The sequence below is a fragment of the Nomascus leucogenys genome, chromosome 22a (assembly GCF_006542625.1).
Source record: "Nomascus leucogenys isolate Asia chromosome 22a, Asia_NLE_v1, whole genome shotgun sequence".
Lineage (NCBI taxonomy): Eukaryota > Metazoa > Chordata > Mammalia > Primates > Hylobatidae > Nomascus > Nomascus leucogenys.
This window is the reverse complement of record NC_044402.1, coordinates 56,967,880-56,992,527: the sequence shown is the minus strand read 5'-3', so window position 1 is coordinate 56,992,527 and position 24,648 is coordinate 56,967,880. Positions and strand designations below refer to the sequence as shown.

The 24,648-nt window shown below is 42.7% G+C and overlaps 1 protein-coding gene across 3 annotated transcripts in view; it reads left to right on the top strand.

Moving 5' to 3' along the window:
• The first annotated feature begins 291 nt into the window (after positions 1-291).
• SRPK1 (SRSF protein kinase 1) overlaps positions 292-24,648 on the top strand; it is a 90,889-nt gene continuing 66,532 nt past the window's right edge. Inside the window, exons 1-2 of one of the 3 annotated variants that reach the window (XM_003278862.4) lie at positions 292-430; positions 959-1,019. In XM_003278862.4, coding sequence (XP_003278910.2) covers positions 418-430; positions 959-1,019 — 74 coding nt within the window. In that variant the 5' untranslated portion in view covers positions 292-417. Of the gene's footprint in view, positions 1,020-1,372; positions 1,427-24,648 lie in introns of those variants that run through there. The other 2 variants (XM_012503241.2, XM_030802733.1) reach the window with 2 other exon arrangements.

Sequence of the window (24,648 nt, the reverse complement as noted above, 5' to 3'; positions counted from 1 at the left end):
GGAGAAACTGGGACATGCCTGATTAATCCATTTTACAGGCCAGGAAACTGAGGCAGATCCCAGTTGCCTCCGAAGCTCTGACTCAGCAGCATGCAGGGAGCCCTGCCGCTCTATGCGCCTTTTCTAAGCAAATAGAACAAAGCTAACCTTGCCAGGTTTCAAGCTTAGATCTCTAACACTCCTTCAACGTTCACCCCCCGGCGTTCCTCCCCGCTGCGCCCCCTCCCTCTCCTTGCCGCCCCCTCCTCGGGAGCAGGTGGTAGGCTCCGCGCCCAACGCGCATGCGCGCGGCGCCGTGGGGCGGGGGTGGGGCGGGACTGGGGGGCGGAGTGTGAGCGGGGTCGGTTTTGGGCCGCGGCGGGAGCCGGAGTCGCCGCCACTCGAGTGCGCAGGCGCCTGGCGGTTACCGGTCTCACCATGGAGCGGAAAGGTGAGCGGTGGAGCGGCCTCCGCCACGAGGGGCAACGGCCGCCGGGGCGAGGCCCGGGTCAGCGCCGGGAGCTTCGCTTAACTACCGCGGTTCGGTTCCCGGGCGTGCGGCGCCCCTCCACTGAGGTGGCGCCGCCCCACACCCCCTGCCTCTGGGCTGCGGGTCCGCGCCCCTCAGCCCAGGCGTCCTCTGGCGCCGGCCGTCGCCGCCCCTTGTTCCCCGCCAGGCCGGCTCGCGCCTTGGGGCCACTCCAGGGACCGGCCCTTGGCGGGCGAGGCAGACCCCCACCCGCCCGCCCCCTGACCCGGCCTGAGACCCCTCCGGCGCATCCCGCCCGGGCGCTGCTCTGCGCCCCGTGGGCCGCCAGCCCCACGGCCGGCCGTCTCGCCGGAGCCTCCGCGCTCGTCCCTCAGCCGCCCCAGAGGCAGGCCCCGCAGCCGGGCCTGGCGCCCCTGCTGGGTCTCCACCCTCACCTTGGTCGCCTCCTTTCCTCCACATTCGCCCTTCATCCATCCCTCTCTCCTGCAGTGCTTGCGCTCCAGGCCCGAAAGAAAAGGACCAAGGCCAAGAAGGACAAAGCCCAAAGGAAGTGAGTCTTGTACCCCAACATCCTATTCTTTGGATTTTCCTCCGGCACCTTCTCTGCTCTGGTTTCACGTCTTGAACGTGCACCGGGTTTGGGCACCCTGTGGCCGCAGCCGCATGGCCTCGGGGCAGCTCGGAGGGTCGCTCTCCAGCAACCATGTGGAAGAGAGCTGCTGTTGCTGAACGCCAGGCCTGGGTCTTAGCAGCCCCGGGCCTGCTGGAAAGGGCTGTCGGAGGAGGACCAGAGCCGGCCCGGTACCTTTCCTCCCCAACTCCACAGAGGAGGCACCAACTCCCCTAGCTTGGACCCCCCCACCGGAGCTGGTAGATCATTATCGGTCTGTTTCTGAACTCTGGTCTCTCTTTCTTACCTGCTCCCCAACGTCTTAACTTGCCTCCGACGTCTGCACGGTAGGCCTTAAGGAAATTCTTGAATGAATTTTTCCGTGTTTACTTTGGGTTCTACCAACCACACACTCCCTTTCATAGAGGAGGGCATGGGGCTTTTCCCTGGGTTAGTCAACTTCCTGAGCCTGCAAGGCGCATCGGTTTTTTTGCAGTGTGCCGGCAGACCGCTGTGTATGCAGTCGGTATCTGTTAACTGCTTCTCTTCTGTCTAAACCTCAACCAGATGCAGATAATCTTCCGGAGTGGGCATCACAATAGTAATGGGAGAGTTCTTTAACAAACATTGATGATTCTGGTTTGGCGTATTAAGCGCCACATGTCCAGTTTTATCAGTAGGATGCATAACAGTAGTTTAGTGCTATCGTGGCAAGTTCAAAAGTTGGCCACAGCCTAGTAGAAACTCAGGTAGCAGGCTTAGCAGCAAGTGAGGCTAAGCCTTAAGAACTTTCATCATGTACTAACGTTTAATTGCAAAGGGTCTTGGAAATCAGCTCTTAGACACTTTGTATTCAGAGAGAGATTCTATGCCTAGTTCTTAATTTTAGATGTATTATCTTTATACTTTTACATTTATTTGATGTTTTGTGGCGTTGTATGCGGTCTCATTCCCTCTGAGCTGATACAACACACGTCAAAGGCCTTCCTAGGTCACCCCACTGAATGACAATACCAGATTAGGGGGGTGTAGGGGTGTGTGTTGTTTTTGGAGGCTACCTACTGTTTGGGGAGAGCACATAATGACTTCTCTCTTTCAATAGAACTAAAGTGGTAGGTGACCTCACCTCTTGCTCCATTTTCTATTCTATCTTATGAAATGTATTTTGTAAGTGCTTGGTGACGAAGGCTTGTAAATGTGAGTTTGTGTGTGTCTGTTTGGCTTTGGATTATCCATATATGGGATTATTCAAAATCAGTTTTTAATCCTAGATTGTTTAATAGAAACAGCAAGGTGTTAACTTGGTTCTAGTGTGCAGTAGGAATTGAAATGTTACTTTTCTGTGCCTAGTTTAGTTATTCTTTGTGGAATTGATGAGAATGTGTTAAAATGTTCTTTTCTATTGATACAAGGAAGTTGCAGTTTTTATTATATTACTCTATTTTTTAGAAATCCTGGTCTCTCAGACCATTTGTCCAGATCTCTCAGACCATTTGTCCAGATCTCTCTTACCACTTGGAAATTAATTTGAGATTAGCCCAAATCAAGCTATAATTTGAGGGGTAAATGTATATAGATGATCATATACTTTAAGCACCAGATATCTATTACTTTCGATTATCTATTTAGACCATGTGCTTTATTTCTAAAGCCAGATAGATGTATATCTGTTACGCCATTCACTACTATGGATAACTTAGAGTTATTTGTGTTAATTGTTTGCAAGTATGGATTATAGATAACATAGCAGTCATTTTACTGAATATTATTTCATCTTGAGCAACTTTGACTTTTGAAAATATGCGTGAATGAACTGCCTCCATTGTAGTTTCAGAGGTGTTTTATTTTTGGTTTTGTTTCCAATTAATAAGTTCTTTTTGTTTCTTTTTGAATTTACCTGCCTTTTTTTTTCTTTTTCTTTTTGAGGCAAAAAGAAAGCCTTTTGCCCAGGCTGCAGTGCAGTGGTGTGATCTCGGCTCACTGCAACTTCCACCTCCCAGGTTCAAGCAATTCTCTTGCCTCAGCCCCCCAAGTAGCTGGGACTACAGGCGTGTGCCAGTACGCCTGGTTAATTTTTGTTTTGTTTTTTTTTGTAGAGATAGGGTTTCACCATGTTGCCCAGGCTGGTCTCGAACTCCTGAGCTCAGGTAATCCGCCTGCCTCAGCCTTCCAAAGTGCTGAGATTACAGGCGTGAGCCACTGCATCCTGCCCTTTTTTTTCCTTTTTCTTTCTTCCTTTTTGTCTTTCTTTCTTTCTTTTCTTTCGTTTGTATCCCAGCCTCCTTTTAAGTAGCTGAAATGTCTAATTAAGTTGGTTAGAGTACTGTGTTAGAAGTTCAAGCCTCAGCTAAGGTAACTTGACTTTGTTCCATGACTTCTGACTGCACTCCTGATGACTTACATTTATTTTGCAAAGGCAAGCTGCTAGTTACAGGAGGTGAGTCAGGAAGATTTGAGGAAGAAGCATGCCATACCATAGAGTTTGGTCTTTGGAGATAGATGTGGTTTTGAATTCTGATTTTGCTACTTTTTAGCAATCTGACCTTAGACGAGTTAATTAAGGAAACAGTCTTATGTATATATCCTGACTGGCAGTTCAGTCATAATGAAAACTGATCAGGACCTAAAGGTATGAAAACAAAGCGTTTAAATGAAAATTTTAGAAAGTTTTGGAAGTGTTACAGTAAATAGCATCCTTAGTAATTTAGTCCTGTTGTGTCAGGCAGAAGGGATTTTCAGTCGCCTGGTACTGTAAATCTTAAACCCAGGGTCTTGAAGCTGGTGACAGAAGAACCAAAACTTGGAATTCAGGGTCCCTTTCCAGCTCAGTGTTTGTTAGAGTGGATTTCCTTTGGGTTCTTTTCACTGTGCTGGAGTATTTGACTTTGGGATTTTTAATTTTCTTATTTAGACAATTCTTCATTTTACTTTTGCGGACGCTATGCTTTTATTTACTAACATTAACTAGTTGGTGATGATCTCCATTTTACTTTACAGATAAGAGAATTGAGGTTTGTCAGATTACTCCCCTAGAAAATTGCAAAGCTGGGATTTGAACCCAGGTCTGACATACCCAAAGCCCTGGTTACCAATCATGTGTTTCTAAGTGACAGTCATTTTGGTGTGTCTTACAACAGGTAAGGTAGAAGCTGAGTTGAAAGAGGCTTCTGAATGAGAGACCTCTGCATGCTTGGGGGTTTGGGTGCCCTTTCATGACCTACTGTCCTGTGTCTATGAAACAGCACAATCATGTATCTCCCTCTGAACATTTGTTTTCAGTGTTTATACCAAGAGCTGTGAGCCTTTATTTATTTGTCATAAGCTTTTATGATTTAACAGTGTATGTCTGTTTTTGTTTTGTTTTGTTTTTTGAGACAGGGTCTCACTCTGTCACCCAGGCTGGAGTGCAGTGGCGCATTCTCAGCTCACTGCAACCTCCACCTCCCGGGTTCACGTGATTCTCCTACCTCGAGGTCAACTGTTATATCTTTTTAAAATTTACATTTTTAATTGTGTGTGATTCCCTTAAATATAAATATGTACTTGCAAAATTGAATTTCTAGAACTCCTCTTGTCAGAAAATATTTTGTTCTCTTCTTCCTCTGCAGTTTCATTGGTTAGTAAGTTTTGTTTACATTAGTGTTTCTATTACAGTGCGTCCCAGGCTTGACAAATTACCATTTTCCTTTAGATTACTTGAAACCAGCAACTTGTTGAAGTGCCAAAGTGAATAAGGCTGTGGGTGCTTAGGAATTCCCTTACTAAAAGTGAAGAAGGCTGGGTACAGTGGCTTATGCCTGTAATCCCAGCACTTTGGGAGGCCAAGGCCTTGAGCTGAGGAACTTGAGATTAGCCTGGGCAACATGGTGAGATCCTGTCTTCTGAAAACACAAAAGTTAGCTGGGTGTGGTGGCACGTGCCTGTAGTCCCAGCTACTCAGGAGACTGACGTGAGAGGATCTCTTGAGCCCAGGAGGTAGAGGCTACAGTGAGCTGTGATTATGCCACTGCACTCCAGCCTAGGTGACAGAACAAGACCCCTCTCTCCAAAAGAAGGAAGAAAGATGATCAACTAAAATCAATTTAGACCTTGTGGAATAACTGGCACGTTTTTGTGGGGTTTTTCCCACTTTAGGTAAGCTATTTTGCTCATGCTCTCCAAATCCTATCACTGTTACTAGTTTGGGGATATTTTTAAATTGGCTAAAGTATTACAGGCATACTTCGGAGATACTATGGGTTCACGTTCAGTTCTAGACCACCTCAAAGCGAGTCACACAAATTTTTTGTTTCCCAATGCATATAAAAGTTACGTTTGCACTGTACTGTAGTCTGTTAATTTTGCAGTAGCGTCATGTCTTTTAAAAATGTACAGACTTTAATTTAAAAATACGTTATTGCTAAAAAATGTTAAGGATCATCTGAGCCCTCAGTGAGTCATAATCTTTTTGCTGGTATAAGGTCGTGCCTCAATAATAATTTTTGTTTAAGAGAGATGGGGTCTGGTACTGTTACCCAGGTTGGAGTGCAGTGGTGCTATCATAGCTCACTGCAGCGTCAAACTCCTGGGTGCATGTGTTCCTCCTGCATCAGTCTCCCAAGTAGCTGGGATTACAGGCACATGCCACCATGCCCAGCTCATTTTTTATTTTTTATTTTTTATTTTTTTAAGGGATGGGATCTCATTATGTTGCCCTCAAGCTGGCCTTGAACTCTTGGCCTCAAGCAATCCTCCTGCCTTAGCCTCCTGAGTAGTTGGGATTAAGAGTGTGAACCACTGCACCCAGCTATGGTCTTGCTTCAGTATTGATGGCTGCTGACTCATCTGGTGGCTGCTCAAGGTTGGAGTGGCTGTGGCAATTTCTTAAACAATGAAGTTTGCTGCATCTGTTGACCCTCCTTTTCACAAAGATTTTTCTGTAGTATGTGATGATGTTTGATAGTATTTAACCCACAGAGGAACTTATTTCAAAATTGGAGTCAGTCCTTTCAAACTCTGCTACTGTTTTATAAATTAAGTTTATGTTATATTCTAAGTCCTTTGTCATTTCAACAATGTTCACAGCATCTTTACCAATAGTAGATTCCATCTCAAGAAACCGCTTTCTGCTGGGTGTGGTGGCATGCACCTGTGGTCCTAGCTACTTCGGAGGCCGAGGTGGGAGGATCGCTTGAGCCCAGGAGTTCAAGGCCAGCCTGGGCAACATAGTGAGACCCTAGTTCTTAGAAAAGAAAGAAACTTCTTTTTTAAAAAAATTAATTAACTAATTAGTTATTTTGAGACAGGGTCTCACTATGTTGCCTGTGTTGGTCTTGAACTCCTGGGCTCAAGCCATCCTCCCACCTTGGCCTCCCAAAGTGCTGGGATTACAGGCGTGAGCCACCACACCCGGCCAAGTAACCACTTTCTCATCATAAGAAGCAGCTCCTCATCTGTTCAAGTTTTATCATGAGATTGGAGCAATTTAGTCACATCTTCAGGATCCTTGTCTAATTCTAGTTCTCTTGCTGTTTCTACCACATCTGTAGTTACTTCCTCCACGGAAGTCTTGAACATTTCAGTCATGCATGAGGGTTGGAATCAACCTCTTCCAAACTTCTGTTAATGTTGATATTTTTACCTCTCCCGATGACTGTTCTTAATAGCATATAGAATCGTGAATCCTTTCCAGAAGGTTTTCAATAGATTTTTCCCAGACCCATCAGAGGAATCACTATGGTAGCTATTGCTTTATCAGATGTATTTCTTAAATAATAAGACTGGAAAATTGAAATGACTCCTTGATCCGTGGGCTGCAGAATAGATGTTATGTCAGTAGGCATGGAAACAACATTAATCTCTTAGTACGTCCCCATCAGAGCTCTTGGGTGACTAGGTACCTTGCGAATGAGCAGTAATATTTTCAAAGGAATCTATTTTTCTGAGCAGAAGGTCTCAATAGTGGCCTTAAAATATTCAGTAAACTATGCAGTAAACAGATGTTCTGTCATCTAGGCTTTGTTGTTCCATTTATAGAGCACAGGCAGAGTAGATTTAGCATAATTCTTAAGAGCCCTAAGATTTTTGGGATGGTAAATTAGTATTGGCCTCAACTTAAAGTCACTAGGTACGTTAGCTGCTAACGAGAGTCAGCCTGTCCTTTGAAGCTTTGAAGCCAGTCATTGACTTGTCTCCAGCTGTGAAAGTGCTAGATGGCATCATCTTCCAATAGAAGGCTCTTTTGTCTACACCTAAAATCTGCTGTTTAGTATAGCCACCTTCATCAATTATCTTAGCATCTAGGTAACTTGCTGCAGCTTTTTCATCAGCACTCACTGCTTTACCTTGCACTTTTATGTTATGGGGATGGCTTCTTTCTGTAAACTTCATGAACCAACCTCTGCTACCTTCAAATTTTTCTTCTGCAGCTTCCTCACCTCTCACAAACTTCATAAAATTGAACAGTTAGGGCCTTGCTCTGGATTGGGTTTTGGCTAAAGAGAATGTTGTGGTTGGTTTGATCTTCCATTCAGACCACTAAAACTTTCTCCATCTCAGAAATGAGGCTTGTAAGCTGGGCGTGGCAGCTCACTCCTGTAATCCCAGCACTTTGGGAGGCTGAGGCAGATGGATCACCTGAGGTCAGGAGTTCAAGACCAGCCTCACCAACATGGTGAAACCCCGTCTCTACTAAAAATACAAAATTAGCCGGGCGTGGTGGCTCATACCTGTAATCTCAGCTACTTGGGAGGCTGAGGCAGGAGAATCGCTTGAACCCAGGTGGTGGAGTTTGCAGTGAGCCAAGATCATGCCATTGCACTCTAGCCTGAGCAACAAGAGTGAAATTCCATCTTAAAAAAAAAAAAAAAAAAGAAATGAGGCTTGTATTAGTCTGTTCTCACACTGCTGTAAAGAATATTACCTGACACTGGGTAATTATAAAGAAAATAGGTTTAATTGACTCACAGTTCCACAGGCTTAACAGGAAGCATGGCTGGGAGGCCTCAGGAAACTTAGAATCATGGTGAAAGGCAAAGGGGAAGCAGGCACCTTCTTAAGTTGGCAGGAGGGAGTGTGTGCAACAGCAAGGAAGTGCCACGCTTCAAAACCATCAGGTCTCATGAGAACTATCACAAGAACAGCGTGGGGGGAGCCACCCCCATGATCTGATCACCTCCCACATGGTCTCTCCCCTGACATGTGGGTATTACGATTTGAGATGAGATTTGGGTGGGGACACAGAGCCAAACTGTATTATTTCACTCTTGGCCCCTCCCAGATCTCTTGTCCTCACATTTCAAAACAATCATGCCTTCCCGACTATCCCCACAAGTCTTAACCCATTCCAGTATTAACTCAAAAGTCCCAAGTCCAAAGTCTCATCTGAGACAAGTCCCTTTCACCTATAAGCCTATAAAATCAAAAGCAAGTTAGTTACTTCCAAGATACAGTGGGGATACAGGCATTGGGCAAATGTTCCCATTCCAAATGGGAGAAATTGTCCAAAACAAAGGGGCTACAGACCCCATTAAAGTCTGAAATTCAGCCGGGCAGTTATTAAATTTTAAAGCTCCAAAATAATCTCCTTTGACTCTGTGTCTCACATCCAGGGCATGCCGATGCAAGGGGTGGGATCCCATAGCCTTGGGCAGCTCCTTCACGGACTGGCATTGAGTGCTGTGGCTTTTCCAGGTACATGGTGCAAGCTGTTGGTGGATCTACCCTTCTGGGGTCTGGAGAACGGTGGCCTGCTCCTCACAGCTCCACTAGGCAGTGCCCCAGTGCAGACTCTGTGAGGGCCCCAGCCCCACATTTCCCCTTTGCATGGCCCTAGCACAGGTTCTCCATGAGGGCTCCACCCATGCAGCAGACTTCTGCCTGGGCATCCAGGCATTTCCGTATGTCCTCTGAAATCTAGACAGAGATTCAATTCTTGACTTCTGTGCACCTGCAGGCCCAACACCACATGGAAGCTGCCAAGGCTTGGGGCTTGAACCCTCTGAAGCAATGGCCCAAGCTGTACCTTAGCCCCTGTAAGCTTTTCCCGCCTAAGCCTCTGAGTCTGTGATGAGAGGGGCTGTCGCCAAGATCTCTGACATGCCCTGACGACATTTTCTCTATTGTCTTGGTGATTAGCAGCCAGCTTGAATTTCTCCCCAGAAAATGTTTTTTTCTTTTCTATCCCATTGTCAGGCTACACATTTCCCAAACTTTTATTCTTTGCTTCGCTTTTAAACATAAGTCCCAATTTCAAATGATCTCTTCCTGAATGCATAAAACAATGCTTTCAGAATAACCTAGGTCATGTCTTGAATGCTTTGCTGCTTAGAAATTTCTTCTGCCAAATACCCTAAATTATCTCTGTCAAGTTCAAAGTTCCACAGATCTCTAGGGCAGGGGCAGAATGCTGCCAGTCTCTTTGCTAAAGCATAGCATGAGTGACCTTTACTTCAGTTCCCAGTAAGTTCTTTGTCTCCATCTGAGACTGCTTCAGCCTGGACTTCATTGTTCACCTCACTATCAGCATTTTGGTCAAAATAATTCAAGTCTCTAGGAAGCTCCAAACTTTCCTACATCTTACTGTTTTCTTCTGAGCCCTCCAAACTGTTCCAACCTCTGCCCGCTACCCAGTTCCAAAGTTGCTTCCACATTTTCAAGTATCTTTATAGCAGTACCCCGCTCTCTGTGGTACCAATTTACCATATTAGTCCATTTCACACTGCTATAAAGAATACTACCTGAGACTGGGTATATAAAGGAAAGAGGTTTAATTGACTCACAGTTCTACAGGCTTAACAGGAAGCATGGCAAGGAGGGCTCAGGAAACTTAACAATCATGGTGGAAGGTGAAGGGGAAGCAGGCACCTTCTTCACAAGGTGGCGGGATGGAATGTCTGCGAGAACGAGGAAGTGCCACACTTTAAAACCATCAGCTCTCGTGAGAACTCACTATCAGGAGAACAGCGTGGGGGAACCACCCCCATGACCCAGTGACCTCCCACCTCATCCCTCTGCTGACATGTGGGGATTACAATTTGACATGAGATTTGTGTAGGGACACAGAGCCAAACTATATCAAGGCTGTTCCTCTTTCTTGTTATTCATGTGTTCATTCCATCTTACTTATTTTTTATTTTCTATTTTTTTTTGAGACGGAGTTTTGCTGTTATTGCCCAGGCTGGAGTGCAATGATGCACTCTCAGCTCTCCGCAACCCCTGCCTCCCGGGTTCAAGTGATTCTCCTGCCTCAGCCTCCCAAGTAGCTGGGATTACAGACATGTGCCACCATGTTCAGCTAATTTTGTGTTTTTAGTAGAAATGGAGTTTCACTATGTTGGTCAGGCTGGTCTCGAACTCCTGACCTCAGGTGATCCACCCATCTCAGCCTCCCAAAGTGCTGGGATTACAGGCGTGAGCCATCGCGCCCGGCCTCACTCCATCTTATTTTAAAGCAAATCCCAGGCATCATTTTATAGATTATAGACTCTTAATTTTTTTAAAGCATAGCTACAGTAGTATAATTGCCCTAAATTTTTTTAAACAAGTCTTTAATGTCAAGTATTCAATGTGTGTTCAAATTTTCCTAATTTTCTTTGGATCGGGATCCACAAAGTCTTTCCATTGCCTTTGTTTGAAAAGTCTCTAGTCTTTTACTCTGTAGGTTCTCTGTGGTTCTTTTCCTTGCAAATTCGTTTTTGGCAAACTACCTATGGGTGGTGGTGTAAACTTTCATCAGGAAGCATCAATTCTTTTTTTCTGGTGTTAGCGGCTATTGATCCTTGCTTAGATCCATTAATTTATTTAGGGTTTCAAAAATGGTAATATTCTATTCCTTAATTTATTAATTGTAATACTTCTATAAAGAGAAACTTTATCTCATAACTTTGGTTACCCAGAGAGAGAGTTGACAGATCCCTAGCATGCTCCAAAATGACCAATAAACATTTGATAATAACTCACAAATTTGAACATATTTGTGGTTCAGTCCATTAGAGTGGGTTTTTTTTTTCTACAGTTTTATGGAGGTATAAGTGAAACTCATTTTAACTGTGCAATTCAGTGGTTTTTAGTATGTTGATAGTGTTGCACAAACATCACTACAGTGTAAATTTAGGTTGTTTTCGTCAACTCCAAAAGAAACCTGGACCTATTAGCAGTCATCCCCCTTGACTTCCGACACTGCCTCACCTTCAACCTTAGGCAGCCACTAATCTACTTTCTGTGCCTATGGATTTTCCTGTTCTGGACATTTCATATAAATGGAATCATAACATATGTTATCTTTAGTGACTGGCTTCTTTTACTTAGCATAATGTTTTTAATATTCATTCATGGCTCACATCTGTAATCTCAGCACTTTGGGAGGCCAAGGCTGGTGGATCGTTTGAGGCCAGGAGTTTGACACTAGCCTGGCCAACATGGCCTAACCCTGTCTCTACTAAAAATACAAAAATCAGCTGGGCATGATGGTGCATGCCTGTAATCCCAGCTACTCAGGAGGCTGAGGCATGAGAATCACTTGAACCTGAGAGGTGGAGGTTGCAGTGAGCCAAGATCATGCCACTGAACTCCAGCCCAGGTGACAGAGTGAGACTCTGTCTCAAAAATAATAATAATAATAATAAAATTCATGCATGTTGTATCATGTGTGGTTATTTTTATTGCTTGTCCACTGTTTGGCTAACTGGAGTTTTTTTTTTCATGGTAGCTCCTGAGTTCATTTTACTCAACCTGAGATGTCTTTGATTGCTTTTTTAAATCTGGTGTGACAGTATGTCTAGAGGCTTATCTTGTACATTTTCTGCCCCCGGCTAGGAAATAGCTGTATCACCAAGAAGCCTTTTAGTGGGAAATGGTATTTGGAGACCATAATCTGAGTGCTTAAGGAGCTTATTACTAGTGAGTTGGTTAGTCATTGTTTCTAGGCCTTTTCTGTGACTAGAGCTTAGGAAGTAAGTTGTGTTTTTTCATTTAAAAAAATCATGAGTTCATGTTATACTTAAACATGGAGTCATAGGACCCAAGGATTTTTGTTTGATTTTATATTTCACTCTTCTTTCTCCTACGCTGAAAATCCCAGTTCTCAACATCACCATGATTGCTCATTTTCTTTTTCCTACAATGTATACACAGCAGTCTTAGAATTACAATTCCAGCACTACCCCAACAATATGATTACTAAAGAAGATAACAATTTTTGTTATTGTTCTTAGAGTATATTTCACTGGGGATGTAGAATCAAGTGACTGAATTTTATAGTTGCATTGACTAGTTCCTTGCTGTAGGATTATGCTACCACCTAATTTCTCAGATTCATGTGTTTCATTTTGCTTTCATTTTACGTCATCTTTGGCTTTTTTAAAAAGTCCAAGTCTTGCAGAATTATTTGGGTCATCTAGGCTTATTGCTTAAAATAAATATTGTATGTAATTTGTGATTATGTTGGGTTTTTTTTTTTTTTAGGATATGGCTTATGAAGCATACTATGAGTAAGACAAAAGGGAATGGTTCTGTGCTTATTAGAGTGTGTGAAGTGGGCCTCCTCCTTTATATCTAAAGAAGAAAAGGTTTCTTAGCTCCTGTTACCCTGTGAGAAGATGGGTCCACTATTACCACGTCTTCAGCTTTTTCAACAGAAGCTAGAACTTTGTTTTTATGTGATTCTCCAGATTGTTTAGTGTTCACAACTTTTGTTTGTCTGTTTTTTGTTCTTTATTTGAGATAAAGTCTCAGTCACCTAGGCTGGAGTACAGTGGTGTGATCATAGGTCACTGCAACCTCAAACTCCTGGGCTCAAGCATTCCCTCTGCCTCAGCCTCTGGAGTAGCTAGGACTGCACCACCAGGCCCCCTTAATTTTTAATTTTTTTTTTCTTTTCTTTTGTAGAGATGGGGTCTTGCTGTGTTAACCAGGCTGGTCTTGAACTCCTGGCCTCAAGGGATCCTCTCACCACTTTGGCCTCCCAAATTACTAGAATTACAGGTGTGAGCCGCAGTGCCCAGCCCATGACTTTATTTTTTTTTTTTACTTTTTTATTTTACTTTTTATTTTCTTTTTTTTGAGACAGAGTTTCACTGTTGTTGCTCAGGCTAGAGTGCAATGGTGTGATCTCGGCTCACCACAACCTCCACCTCCCGGGTCCTGGTTCAAGCAATTCTCCTGCCTCAGCCTCCTGAGTAGCTGGGATTACAGGCACGCACCACCATGCCCAGCTAATTTTTATATTTTTAGTAGAGACGGGGTTTTACCACATTGGCCAGGCTGGTCTTGAACTCCTGACCTCGTGATCTGCCCGCCTTGGCCTCCCAAAGTGCTGGGATTACAGGCGTGAGCCACTGCACCCGGCCCATGACTTTATTTAAAAACCATTGTATACTTTTTTTACAGGCAGGATTCAGCTTGCAGCCTGTAGTATGTAATCTCTGCCTCAGAGTCTTTATGGTGAAAGGTAGGCATTAATAGGCCTACTGTTGCAAGTTCCCTCTCTGAGTGATAGTATTAAACACAGTTGTGGAAGAGCCCCATGGTTCCATGGGCCTCGTAGTGGAGGATTAGCTTTGGAAATTTGAAAAAGACCAACAAAGATCAACTGTGAAGACCATAGTATCCAGTTTTTCAACTAATTTAACAAGGTATAACTTCAGAAAGTTATCAGAAGCCCACAAAATAATTTGAATACACTTAATTTTCAGATAACTGTAGTAAAATGTTTCCACTAAACACAAAAATCAGTTGGCAGGAGCTAGATAAATAAAAATCATGGCTTGGCATGCCGGCTCATACCTATAATCCCACCACTTTGGGAGGCCAAGGTGGGAAGATCACTTGAGCTTAGGAGTTCAAGACCAGCCTGGGCAATTCAGTGGGACCCTGTCTTAAAAAAAAAAAAAAAATTAGCCAGGCGCAGTGGCTCACGCTTGTAATCCCAGCACTTCGGGAGGCCGGGGTGGGTGGATCACGCGGTCAGGAGATCGAGACCACGGTGAAACCCCATCTCTACTAAAAATGCAGAAAATTAGCTGGGCATGGTGGCGGGCGCCTGTAGTCCCAGCTACTCGGGAGGCTGAGGCAGGAGAATGGCCGAAACCCGGGAGGCGGAGCTTGCAGTGAGCCGAGATCTCGCCACTGCACTCCAGCCTGGGGGACAGAGCGAGACTCTGTCTCAAAAAAAAAAAAAAAAAAAAAAAAAAAATTAGCTGGGTGTTGTGATGCACACGTATATTTCCAGCTCTTTGGAAAGCTGAAGTGGGATTGCTTGAGCCTGGAAGGTCAAGGCTGCAATGTGCCATGATTGTGCCATTGTACTCCAACCTGGACAAAAGTCCAGGTGTGTAATTCATTGCTATTGGGTAATTTATTGGTGGCTTAAATGCCTTGAACAATATTGATGAGTATTTTAGGATGGCCTATCAAGAAGTTTCAGAAATTTTAATATATATTTTAACTACCACATAACAATTGTCACCAATTCTTGTTTGGTGAACAAAAACATCAATGGTATGAAGTTTAGTACTTGTAGTCAATCATGTTGATAACCTTTTTTAATTTACTCAAATTCTAAAATTTATGATTTGAGTATCATAGAGGCCTAGGCATTTTGAACAAGGCCAACAGTCCTTTTGGGGATAGTCTTGTGATTTTTTTTTTTTTTTTTTTTTTTTTAGACAGTCTCACTGTCACCCAGGCTGGAGTGCAATGGCACAATCTCGGCTCACTGCAACCTCTGTCTCCTGGGTTCAAGTGATTCTCGTGCCTCAGCCTCCCAAGTAGCTGGGATTACAGGCATGTGCCAGCACACCTGGCTAATTGTAGTATTTTTAGTAGAGGGGGGGTTTCACCAGGTTGGCCAGGCTGGTTTCAAACTCCTGACCTCAGGTAATCTGCCCGCCCCAGCCTCCCAAAGTGCTGGGATTACAGGTGTGAGCCACCACGGCCTCTTGTGAACTTTTGTTTCCTGAAATATTAGGGTAAGCCTTATTTTGTAACTGATTATCAATGTACCTTGTAGGCAACCATATCTTTCTGTTTATTCAATTTGCTTTTTTTTTTAAATAGAGACAGGGTCTCACTGTGTTGCCCAGGCTAGTCTTGAACTCCTGGGCTCAAGTGATTCTCCCACCTTGGCCTCCCAAAGTGCTAGGATTACAGGTGTGAGTCACCATGCCTGGCCCACTTTGCTTTTAATTATTGTGCTACTCTTAAGCTTATGAACATTTTTTGATGTGCCTCCACTTAGCAATTTGATCAGAGATGCCAGGTTTTTTCTATCTACATATGAGCTTGAGGACAAGCTCCCTTCTGCTAGTTTTTATGCCTTTTAGAATAGCTTTAACAGGAATTGTATTTTGCATTTTTTTTTTTTACTAGAAAGAAGAATGCAGTGGGATAAATTAGGTAATTCATGCTAATATTTCTAGGTAGAAGGATAATACAGTATGTGCTCATATGCTGTTTATCAGAAAGAGCTTCTCCTTTTGAATTACACAGTCCCGGATTTCAACCTGCCTCCAGCACCATTGTTAGGTGAACATGGACAGTTTCTTTTGACTTTCAGTTCAAGTTGCCTTATCTGTAGATGGCAAGGTTATAAGGATGATATTGCATTGAGTGCCTAGGCCAGTACTGAGGTGAAATAAGTTTTTGGATGACTGCTTTCTTTCTCATGCTTCCTTCTTTACCTTAGATGGGTTTATCTTTGTCTTTTATGTGACTTTTTTTGGATTTTTATTTTATTATTTTTTTTTATTTTTTAGAAATAGGGTCTCACTTTGTTACCCAGGCTCTGGAGTACAGTGGCGTGATCATAGCTTACAGCTGCATCACACTGCTGGGCTCAAGGGATCCTCCTGCCTGTGCTTCCTTAGTAGCTGGGACTACAGGCACATGCCACCAAGACTGCCTAATCTTTTTTTTTTTTTTTTTTTTTTTTTGTAGAGATGGAGTCTCGCCATCTGGCCCAGGTTGGGCTCAAGCATTCCTCCCGCCTTGGTCTCCCAAAGTGCTGGGATTACAGACATGGGGCCACTGTGCCAAGTCTATGTGACATTTCTTAATACTATTAGCGTATCAAGCTAATAGTTTTAGCTCATGGTGTTGGTGTTTCATTTTCATGTATATTTATATATATGTGCGTATATATATGGTAGAGTTTGGAGTATAGTCACCTGAGGATCAGGGTTGAATTATATTTATTTGTATGTAACACCTGATAAACTTAGGCACTCAAATTTTTATTTTGATATTGTTAGACCCTAGTTCCAGCTTAAGATTTCTGAGTTGAGAAACTTAGACTACTTGTGAGTATGTCTCAGAAGTTAAGTTCGGATAAAATTAGATATGTAAAGGATTATGTCAATTTGCAAAAGAAAAAAATCAGGAAAAATATATATGGAAAAGGTAGTGGGAGAAATTTAGCATTTATTGAGTTCCATTGTGTGTAGGTGCTAGAACTTAAAATAGCGTCTCGTTAAATCTTTGCATCAGATCTAAGTAAGTGTGATAACTCTAGAAGGGATACAGAGATGACTGGGACACAGTCCTTTCCTTCAAGAGACTTAGGATTTCTTAAGGGAAATAAGTATACAAACATTATTTTCTTCAGTCTTCTGTAACAAAGTACCAAAAACTGGGTGGCTGGACAACAGAAATTTATTGTCTCACAGGCTAGAAGTCTAAAAGGTGTCAGAGGGTTGATTCCTTCTGAGGGCTGTGAGGGAGAATCTGTTTCAGGCCTTTTTCTTGCCTTATAGATGGCCATCTTTTCCCTGTGTCTCTTCACATCGTCTTCCCTCTATATGTGTGTGTCTCTCTACATCCAGATTTCCTCTTTTTAAAAGGACACTAGTCATATTGGATTCGGGCTTATCCTGATAACCTCATCTTAACTTGATTACCCCTGTGAAGACCCACCCTGTATCTAAATAGTGTCACAATCCCAGTTATTGGAGGATAGCACTCCAACCTATCTTTCTAGAAGGGGCAAAATTCAGCCTCTAACACAGGCCTCAGAAGGCAGTTCCCTGCATTAGGAGATCTTAACCATTCCCCACTCCCAAGACAGAAAAGACTAAAGTTTATATGTAAGTAAACTAAAGTTTCAAAGGTGCTTTTTCCAGTCAGCTTTTAGTCTCTCTTTCTTTCTCTCTTTAATTTTTAGTTTTTTGTTATTCAAGAGATGGAAATCTCACTATCTTGCTCAGGCTGGCCTTGAACTCCTGGGCTTAAGTGATCTTCCACCTCAGCCTCCTGAGTAGCTGGGACTACAGGTGTGTGCCACCATGCCCAGCTTTAATCCATCCTTTCGAGCCATAACTAAATCATTTCTAAGACCCCAAACATACTATCTTTAAATCCGTTCCTCTCCCTGAATTTCCATTTTCTGAAACCACCATTTTGAATCATTCCAGATAAACTCCAGCATCGCTCACCTCCTTACTCCAATGTCACAACACTATTTAAAATAGCATGAGCACACTGTGTCCCCTTGCCCTACTTAATTTTTCTCTATAGCTCTTTTCATAGCCCGACATTGTAGAGCATGTATCTCCTGGAGAGACTGAGATAGGACTTTGCTGTCACAACTTTTGCTGTTCACCAGCTAAAACTCAAGAACCAGATAGGTTCAGATAAATTACGGCTATTTTTTTGTCACTTCATGCTAGAATGTAAACACAGTGAAGGCAGGGACCCTATACTTGCTCACACCTGCATTCCCAGTGCCTAGAAAAAAGTACCTGGGATATCTACAGACACTCAGTAAAACTAAGTTGAATAAATGAACACATACTTGCTTGTTTCTTTTCTTTTATTTTCTACCTACAATGCTAAAATTTATGTTCAGGCACTGTATTAACCACAGGATTAACATATCCTCGCAAATGCCCTAGGAGGTAGGCATCATTTCTGCCTTCATTTTATGCATAAGGCGAGAGGCTCAGAGAGCTTCTTACACTTAACAGTTTATTCAGAGTTTTGGAGCTCTGGTAAACTATGGAGCCAGGATCAAACTCAAGTCTCCTGACTCCAGAGACCTTTGCTGTAACTATTATCTCCGCAGTGGTCCCCAACATCTTGCTTTCTGGTTCCCCTACATTTTACAAACCTTACCAAAGGAATCTTTTTTTTTTTTTTTTTTTTTTTTTTGAGATAGAGTCTTGCTCTGTCGCCCAGACCAGAATGTAGTGGTGCAATTCCAGCTCACTGCAACCTCTGCTTCCCAGGTTCAAGCGATTCTCCTACCTCAGCCTCCCGAGTTGCTGGGGTTACAGGCGCCCACTACCATGCCCAGCTAATTTTTGTATTTTAGTAGAGACAGAGTTTTGCCAAGTTGGCCAGGCTGGTCTCGAACTCCTGACCTCAAGTGATATACCCGCCTCGGCTTCCCAAAGCTCTGGGATTACTGGCATGAGCCACCGCGCCTGGCCCCAAAGGAATCTTTCTAAAGCATTTCTTTTGTAGGGCCACTCTAATGGCTCTACTTCCTTCTATGTAAAGTGCTTCAATGCTTGACATTTAAGGCTCTTCACAGTCTAGTTCTGTTGGGGGCAGAGGTGTAATGGACTTTAACTGAAGAATGAATAATAACTATAGACGAAAAAGAAATACCTTGTACACATCCCGGTTCTAGGCATTTAGGATATGCCATTGAACAAAAAGCTGCCCTCATGAAGCTTACATTCTGGGAGTGTCTGGAGGAAGACAATAAAATGCCAAGTGCTGAAGAAAAGTAACAGGGTAAGGGGAGTGGCAGAGGGCATGTGGCAAAGACTGCTGTTTCATATAGGAAAGTCAAGGAAGTTCTCTGAAAGGGTGCCACTTTAGCACAGGCCTAAGAAGATATGTATAGAGAGATGGGTTGGAGGGGGCAATGAGGAGACAGATCACATAAGGTCTTGTAGGCCATTGAAAAAAAATCTGTTTGGAGTGTAGTGGTTGCCTAATTGTGCTTCATTAAAGATCACCAGTGTTTTGTTCTGTTTTGTTTGTGAGATGGAGTCTCGCTCTGTCGTCAGGCTGGAGTGCAGTGGTGCGATCCCGGCTCACTACAACTTCCACGTCCCAGGTTCAAGCGATTCTCCTGCCTCAGCCTCCTGAGTAGCTGGGACTACAGGCACGCACCACCATGCCCAGCTAATTTTTGTATTTTTAGTAGAGGCGGGGTTTCACCATGTTGGCCAGGCTGGTCTTGAACTCGTGACCTCAGGTGATCCGCTTGCCTTGGCCTCCCAAAGTACTGGGATTACAGGCATGAGTCACCGCGCCCGGTGTCTGTGTAGAATTTGTTGACATTTTTGTTTTGTTTTGGAAAATGTGAACTGGAGTTCAGAGGGCTTTAATGTGAACTGGAGGTCAAAGGGCTTTAAGAGGGAGGTTTTAGGGAAAACAGATAAGAAGGCATGCTTGACACTGGAAGAACCTGGCAATATGATAAGTTAACTTTTTTGAGATGGAATCTCGTTCTGTTGCCCAGGCTGGAGTGCAATGTCATGATCTCGGCTCACTGCCACCTCCGCCTCCCGGGTTCAAGTGATTCCTCTGCCTCCGCCTCCCAAATTCAAGTGATTCTTTTGCCTCAGCCTCCCAAGTAGCTGAGATTACAGATGCCTGCCACCATGCGTGGCTAAAGTTTGTGATAAATTAACTTGTAAAAAATATAGTAATACATACTTAAAAAAAATTTCTTTATTTCAGTAGTTTTGGGGTACAGGTGGTTTTTATTACGTGAGTGAGTTCTTTAGTAGTGAATTCTGAGATTTTAGTGCACTAGTCACCTGAGCAGTGTACACTTTACCCAGTATGTAGTCTTTTATCCCTAAACCCCTCCATCTTCTCCCCAACCTTAAGTCACCAGAGTCTATTATATCACTCTGTATATCTGTAAGTCCTGATAGCTTAGCTCCCACTTATAAGTGAGAACATACGGTATTTGCTTTTCTTCATTCCTGATTTACTTCACTTAAAATAATTGCCTCCAGCTCCATCCAAGTTGCTGCAAAAGACATTTCATTCGTTTTCATGGCAGAGTGGTATTCCATGGTGTATAGATGCCACATTTTCTTTATCTGTTCGTTGATCGATGGGTACTTAGGTTGGTTCCATATCTTTAGAATTGAGAATTGTGCTGCTATAAATACTTTAAAAGTTCATTGCATAGATACATTTTCAAATATAGTAAACATTCATAATGCAACGTATTGATCAGTGGGCCTGAGTAGATGATCCTTTTAGCAATTACAGGTTTTACCTTACATGAACAAATTGGTAATCAAATTTAAATAAACATATGGGTGATCTATGCAGCTAATAAATATATTCAACCCACCTCTTGTTGGACATTTAGTTGTCTAATTTGTTCCAATAGAATACACAGTGGAAGCCTTTTTAAATAAAAGCTACAGGCTGGGTGTGGTAGCTCACGCCTGTAATCTCAGCAATTTGGTAGGCCGAGGCTGGAGAATCACTTGGGCCCAGGAGTTTGAGACTTGTCTGGGTAACATAGTGAGATCACATCTCTAAAAAAACTTAAAAATTAGCCAGGCATGGTGGTGCACGCCTGTAGTCCCAGCTGCTTGGGAGTGAGGTGGGAGGATCACTTGAACTGAGGAGGACAAGGCTGGAGGGAACCGTGATAGCACCACTGCACTGCAGCCTGGGCAGCAGAGCGAGACCCTGTCTCAAAAATAAATGAATGAATTAATGAATTAATTAAATAAATGCTACATAGTCCTCTGTCTCACCTTTTCCCTATACATAGGCCTACTTCCTAAAGCAACTACTTTTACCCATTGCTTTTTGTTTATTTTACTAATGGTTGGATAGACGTGCACATCTCCAGCATACTTACTACTATTCCTTGATTCATCAGCTTTAGCTATTACCATGAATTCTTGCTATGATTGAGGAAGATGTAGTTCACTTGTACTATCACCACTTTATCTCTCTCTTCCTCTCAATAAAGCACTGTATTTGGACCTAGTTTTCTAACAGCTTTATTGAGACATAATTTGCATGCCATAAATTCACCATCTAGTGTACAGTTCCATTGTTTTAATATATTCAGAATTGTTGTATCTCACCATGATCTAAATTTAGAGCATTTTTATCCTCCTGTAAGAAAACTCCAAACCCATTAGTAGTCACTCATCATTACTCCCTTTACTCAGACCCTGGCAACCGCTAATCTACTTTCTGTCTCAATGGATTTGTCTTTTCTGGACATTTCATGTAAATAAAATCTTATGATTATGTGGTCTTTTGTAACTGGCTTCTCTTAGTATAATGTTTTCAAGGATCATTCATCTTGTTAAAGCAGGTATCAGTACATCATTCCTTTTTATGTATAGATATATGAATTTTGTTTATCCACTCAGCAGTTAGTGGACATTTGGATTATTTCCACTATTTGGTTATTATGAATAATGTTGTATTTGTATATTCCACCCTGTCCCCAGGAATCAGTCAGCATTTTACTTTATAGTACATTCTTAATAAGTTCCTGCATTTCCAAGGTAACCAGATCCCATTCAGGTTAACACTATTGGTAACAAAATCATACAACTATGCATTGTGAACACCCATGTACAACTTTTTGTGTGGATACATGTTTTCATCTCTTGGTATATACCTAGAAGTGGAATTGCTGGGTCATATGGTAATCCTAATGTTTAGCATTTTGAAGAATTAACAAATGTAAAGTGATTGTGCCATTTTACATTCCCACCAGCGATGTGTAAGGGTTCCAGTTTTTTTTCACTTCTTCACCAACACTTGTTATTATCTATTTTGATTACTTTATAACTTAATATACCTTGAGTAGGAAAACTTCAAACTGTTTTGTTGTCTGCTCTCACACCACAACAATGAACACAGACTCCTGTGACCAAATGTATGAGACTTTTTCCCCCGCCATACACCACACAATCAGTTCTGCAGCAGATACCAGCTAGATGTCCTCTGATTCAATTCAGTTCTGACAGGGTCTTCTTGGAGACCCCACGGATTGAGGGCTCACTCCTCAAGACTGCCTCTCCCCCATTTCCAGTGCCAGTTGCAAGCCCAGGTTGTTTTACCTGTGCTTCCGATCAACTGGCTATAAATTGGGTTTCCCATGACACCTCCTTGGGTTGAATTAATTTGCTAGAGGAGCTCAGGGCAACATGTTTACTGGTTTTTTTAAATAAAAGATATTACAAAGGATAGAGATGAATAGATGCATAAGGCCTAAGGTATGGGAAGGAATGCAGAGCTTCCGTGCCCTCTCTGGGTGCACCACCCTCTAGGAATCTCTACTTATTCAGCTGTCTGGAAGCTCTCCATACCTCATCCTCTTGGGCCTTTCATGGAGACTTCATTGGATAGGCATGAACAAAGCATGGACAACTGTGTAGAAATGTGATTGGACAAAAAAAGTACGACCTAATAGACTGAGTATGGAAACCCAGCAGGGCCTGTCTGTTCAGATTCTTGGCCTCTCTGTGCATCATTCCTTCCCCCAAGGTGTGGGGCTCTGAAATGGGGATCTTATGAATCAGAATCAGATAAGGTAGGTCAGATAATTTCTTTATGGAAAGGCACGAGAGGATTACATTACTGCATTGGGAAGAAAAAGGAGCAGGTGAAAGAGGGCAGGAGGTCTGTTTTCTGAGGCCTGCTTTTGAGGCCTAAAGAGCCCCAACATTATAACAAAAGACTAACGAGCGCTGTGGGAGTTATGAGCCAGGAACTGTGGATGAACACACACACACACACACACACACACACACACACACACACACACACACACACGAAAGCATATGCCTCAACCTTTGTTTTTGGTTTCATTAACTGTAGGCACTTTAACTTTGTAACATGAGAATATTGGTGGACTTTTCTTTCTCTCCCAACTGCCCCCTAAATTCTGTCTTTACAGTCTTTACAAAGAATCCTTACGTTCTACTTTGTAGCCATAATTATTGTGTGCTTTATCATTAGGTTGATTTTGAAGCAGAAAATCAATAATCTGCATTTATGTTATTTTGATCGTGTCTTGTGCTATAATTACATAACTTTTTTTGTTTAGATTTTGTTTCTTGGAATTCATAATTATGTTTTTCTCCCTTGTGTTACCTCTTTTTTATCATATTGTTAGATTCTTCCAGAAAGTATGTCTCAAGCATACTTTCTTGTTTTTGTTTTTTCCCTGGAATCTCTCAGAGCCCTCTGGTCTCTGGCTCTAGGTCAGATTAAATGCATTTCAGGCCTTCTCTATAATTGGGCTCTTGGAACTTCCTTTTTGGCTCTTCTGTTTTTGATCTGTAAAACAGAATCCTGCCGGGCGCGGTGGCTCACGCTTGTAATCCCAGCACTTTGGGAGGCCGAGGCGGGCGGATCACGAGGTCAGGAGATCGAGACCACGGTGAAACCCCGTCTCTACTAAAAATACAAAAAAAATTTAGCCGGGCGTGGTGGCGGGCGCCTGTAGTCCCAGCTACTCGGTGAGGCTGAGGCAGGAGAATGGCGTGGACCCAGGAGGCGGAGCTTGCAGTGAGCCGAGATCGCGCCACTGCACTCCAGCCTGGGTGACAGAGCGAGACTCCGTCTCAAAAAAAAAAAAAAAACAAAAACAAAAACAAAAAAAAAACGGAATCCTATGGATCCTATGTCTTCTTTCTCAGTTTTACTGCTTTGTTTTCTTGACCTCAAGTAACTTCTTCAGACAAGATGAATGGGAGATAAGTTTCAATGTCGGTCCATATTTGAAAAACTTTATTCTGCTCTCAAATGCTGTTGAAACTTAGACTAGGTTAAAAAAAAAATCCTCAGAATTTAGAAGTCATTGCCTCATTGTCTTTAGGTGTATTGGCTTTCTGATGAGATAGATGATGACAGTCTAATTATTGCCCTTCTAGCTTTTTTTACCTAGAAGCCTTTAGAGTCTTCTTAACACTGGGATTTAAAAATTTCCCTAATAAAAAATTAAGTGGAGCTTCCATTCAATCTCCAGAAATTTCTTGAATTTCTTTAATAATTTTATCTCTTCTATTTTCATAAGTTTCTCTTTCTGCAACTCTGATTATTCAGATGTGGGAACTTCTGGTTTGATTGTGTTTGTCTCATCTCTTTTTGAGCATTATTATCTTGAATAGAGATATTACGGGATAATGGGTGATTATGAGATAAGTGGGCCTTTGTTTCCGCCTACTTTTAGGGAATGGTCAACTTTATTTTCTAAAACTTCTTTCTGACTTTACTCATCTTTTAGACTAGAGCATCATAGTCTATATGGAAATCGGCATCATTTAACATTTCTGTATTCATATTAACTAGTTTTTAAGTTTTGTCTTTCTCCTGAATGCATATCTCTCTTCTAGGGTCAGTTTTCCAATTGCTTATCTTGGTCTCTGTCTTTGGGGCCGTGGGCTTTCCTCAAATGTTCAATGATCCTTAGTCACCTTTTATTTTTATGGATAAGGCATTAGAGACCTGATTGATAGCCCTATGTCCCTAGCAAGCCTTTTTCTTTTTTTTTTTTTTTCTTTTATTTGAGACAGAGTCTCGCTCTGCCGCCCAGGCTGGAGCGCAGTGGCATGATCTCGGCTCATTGCAACCTCTG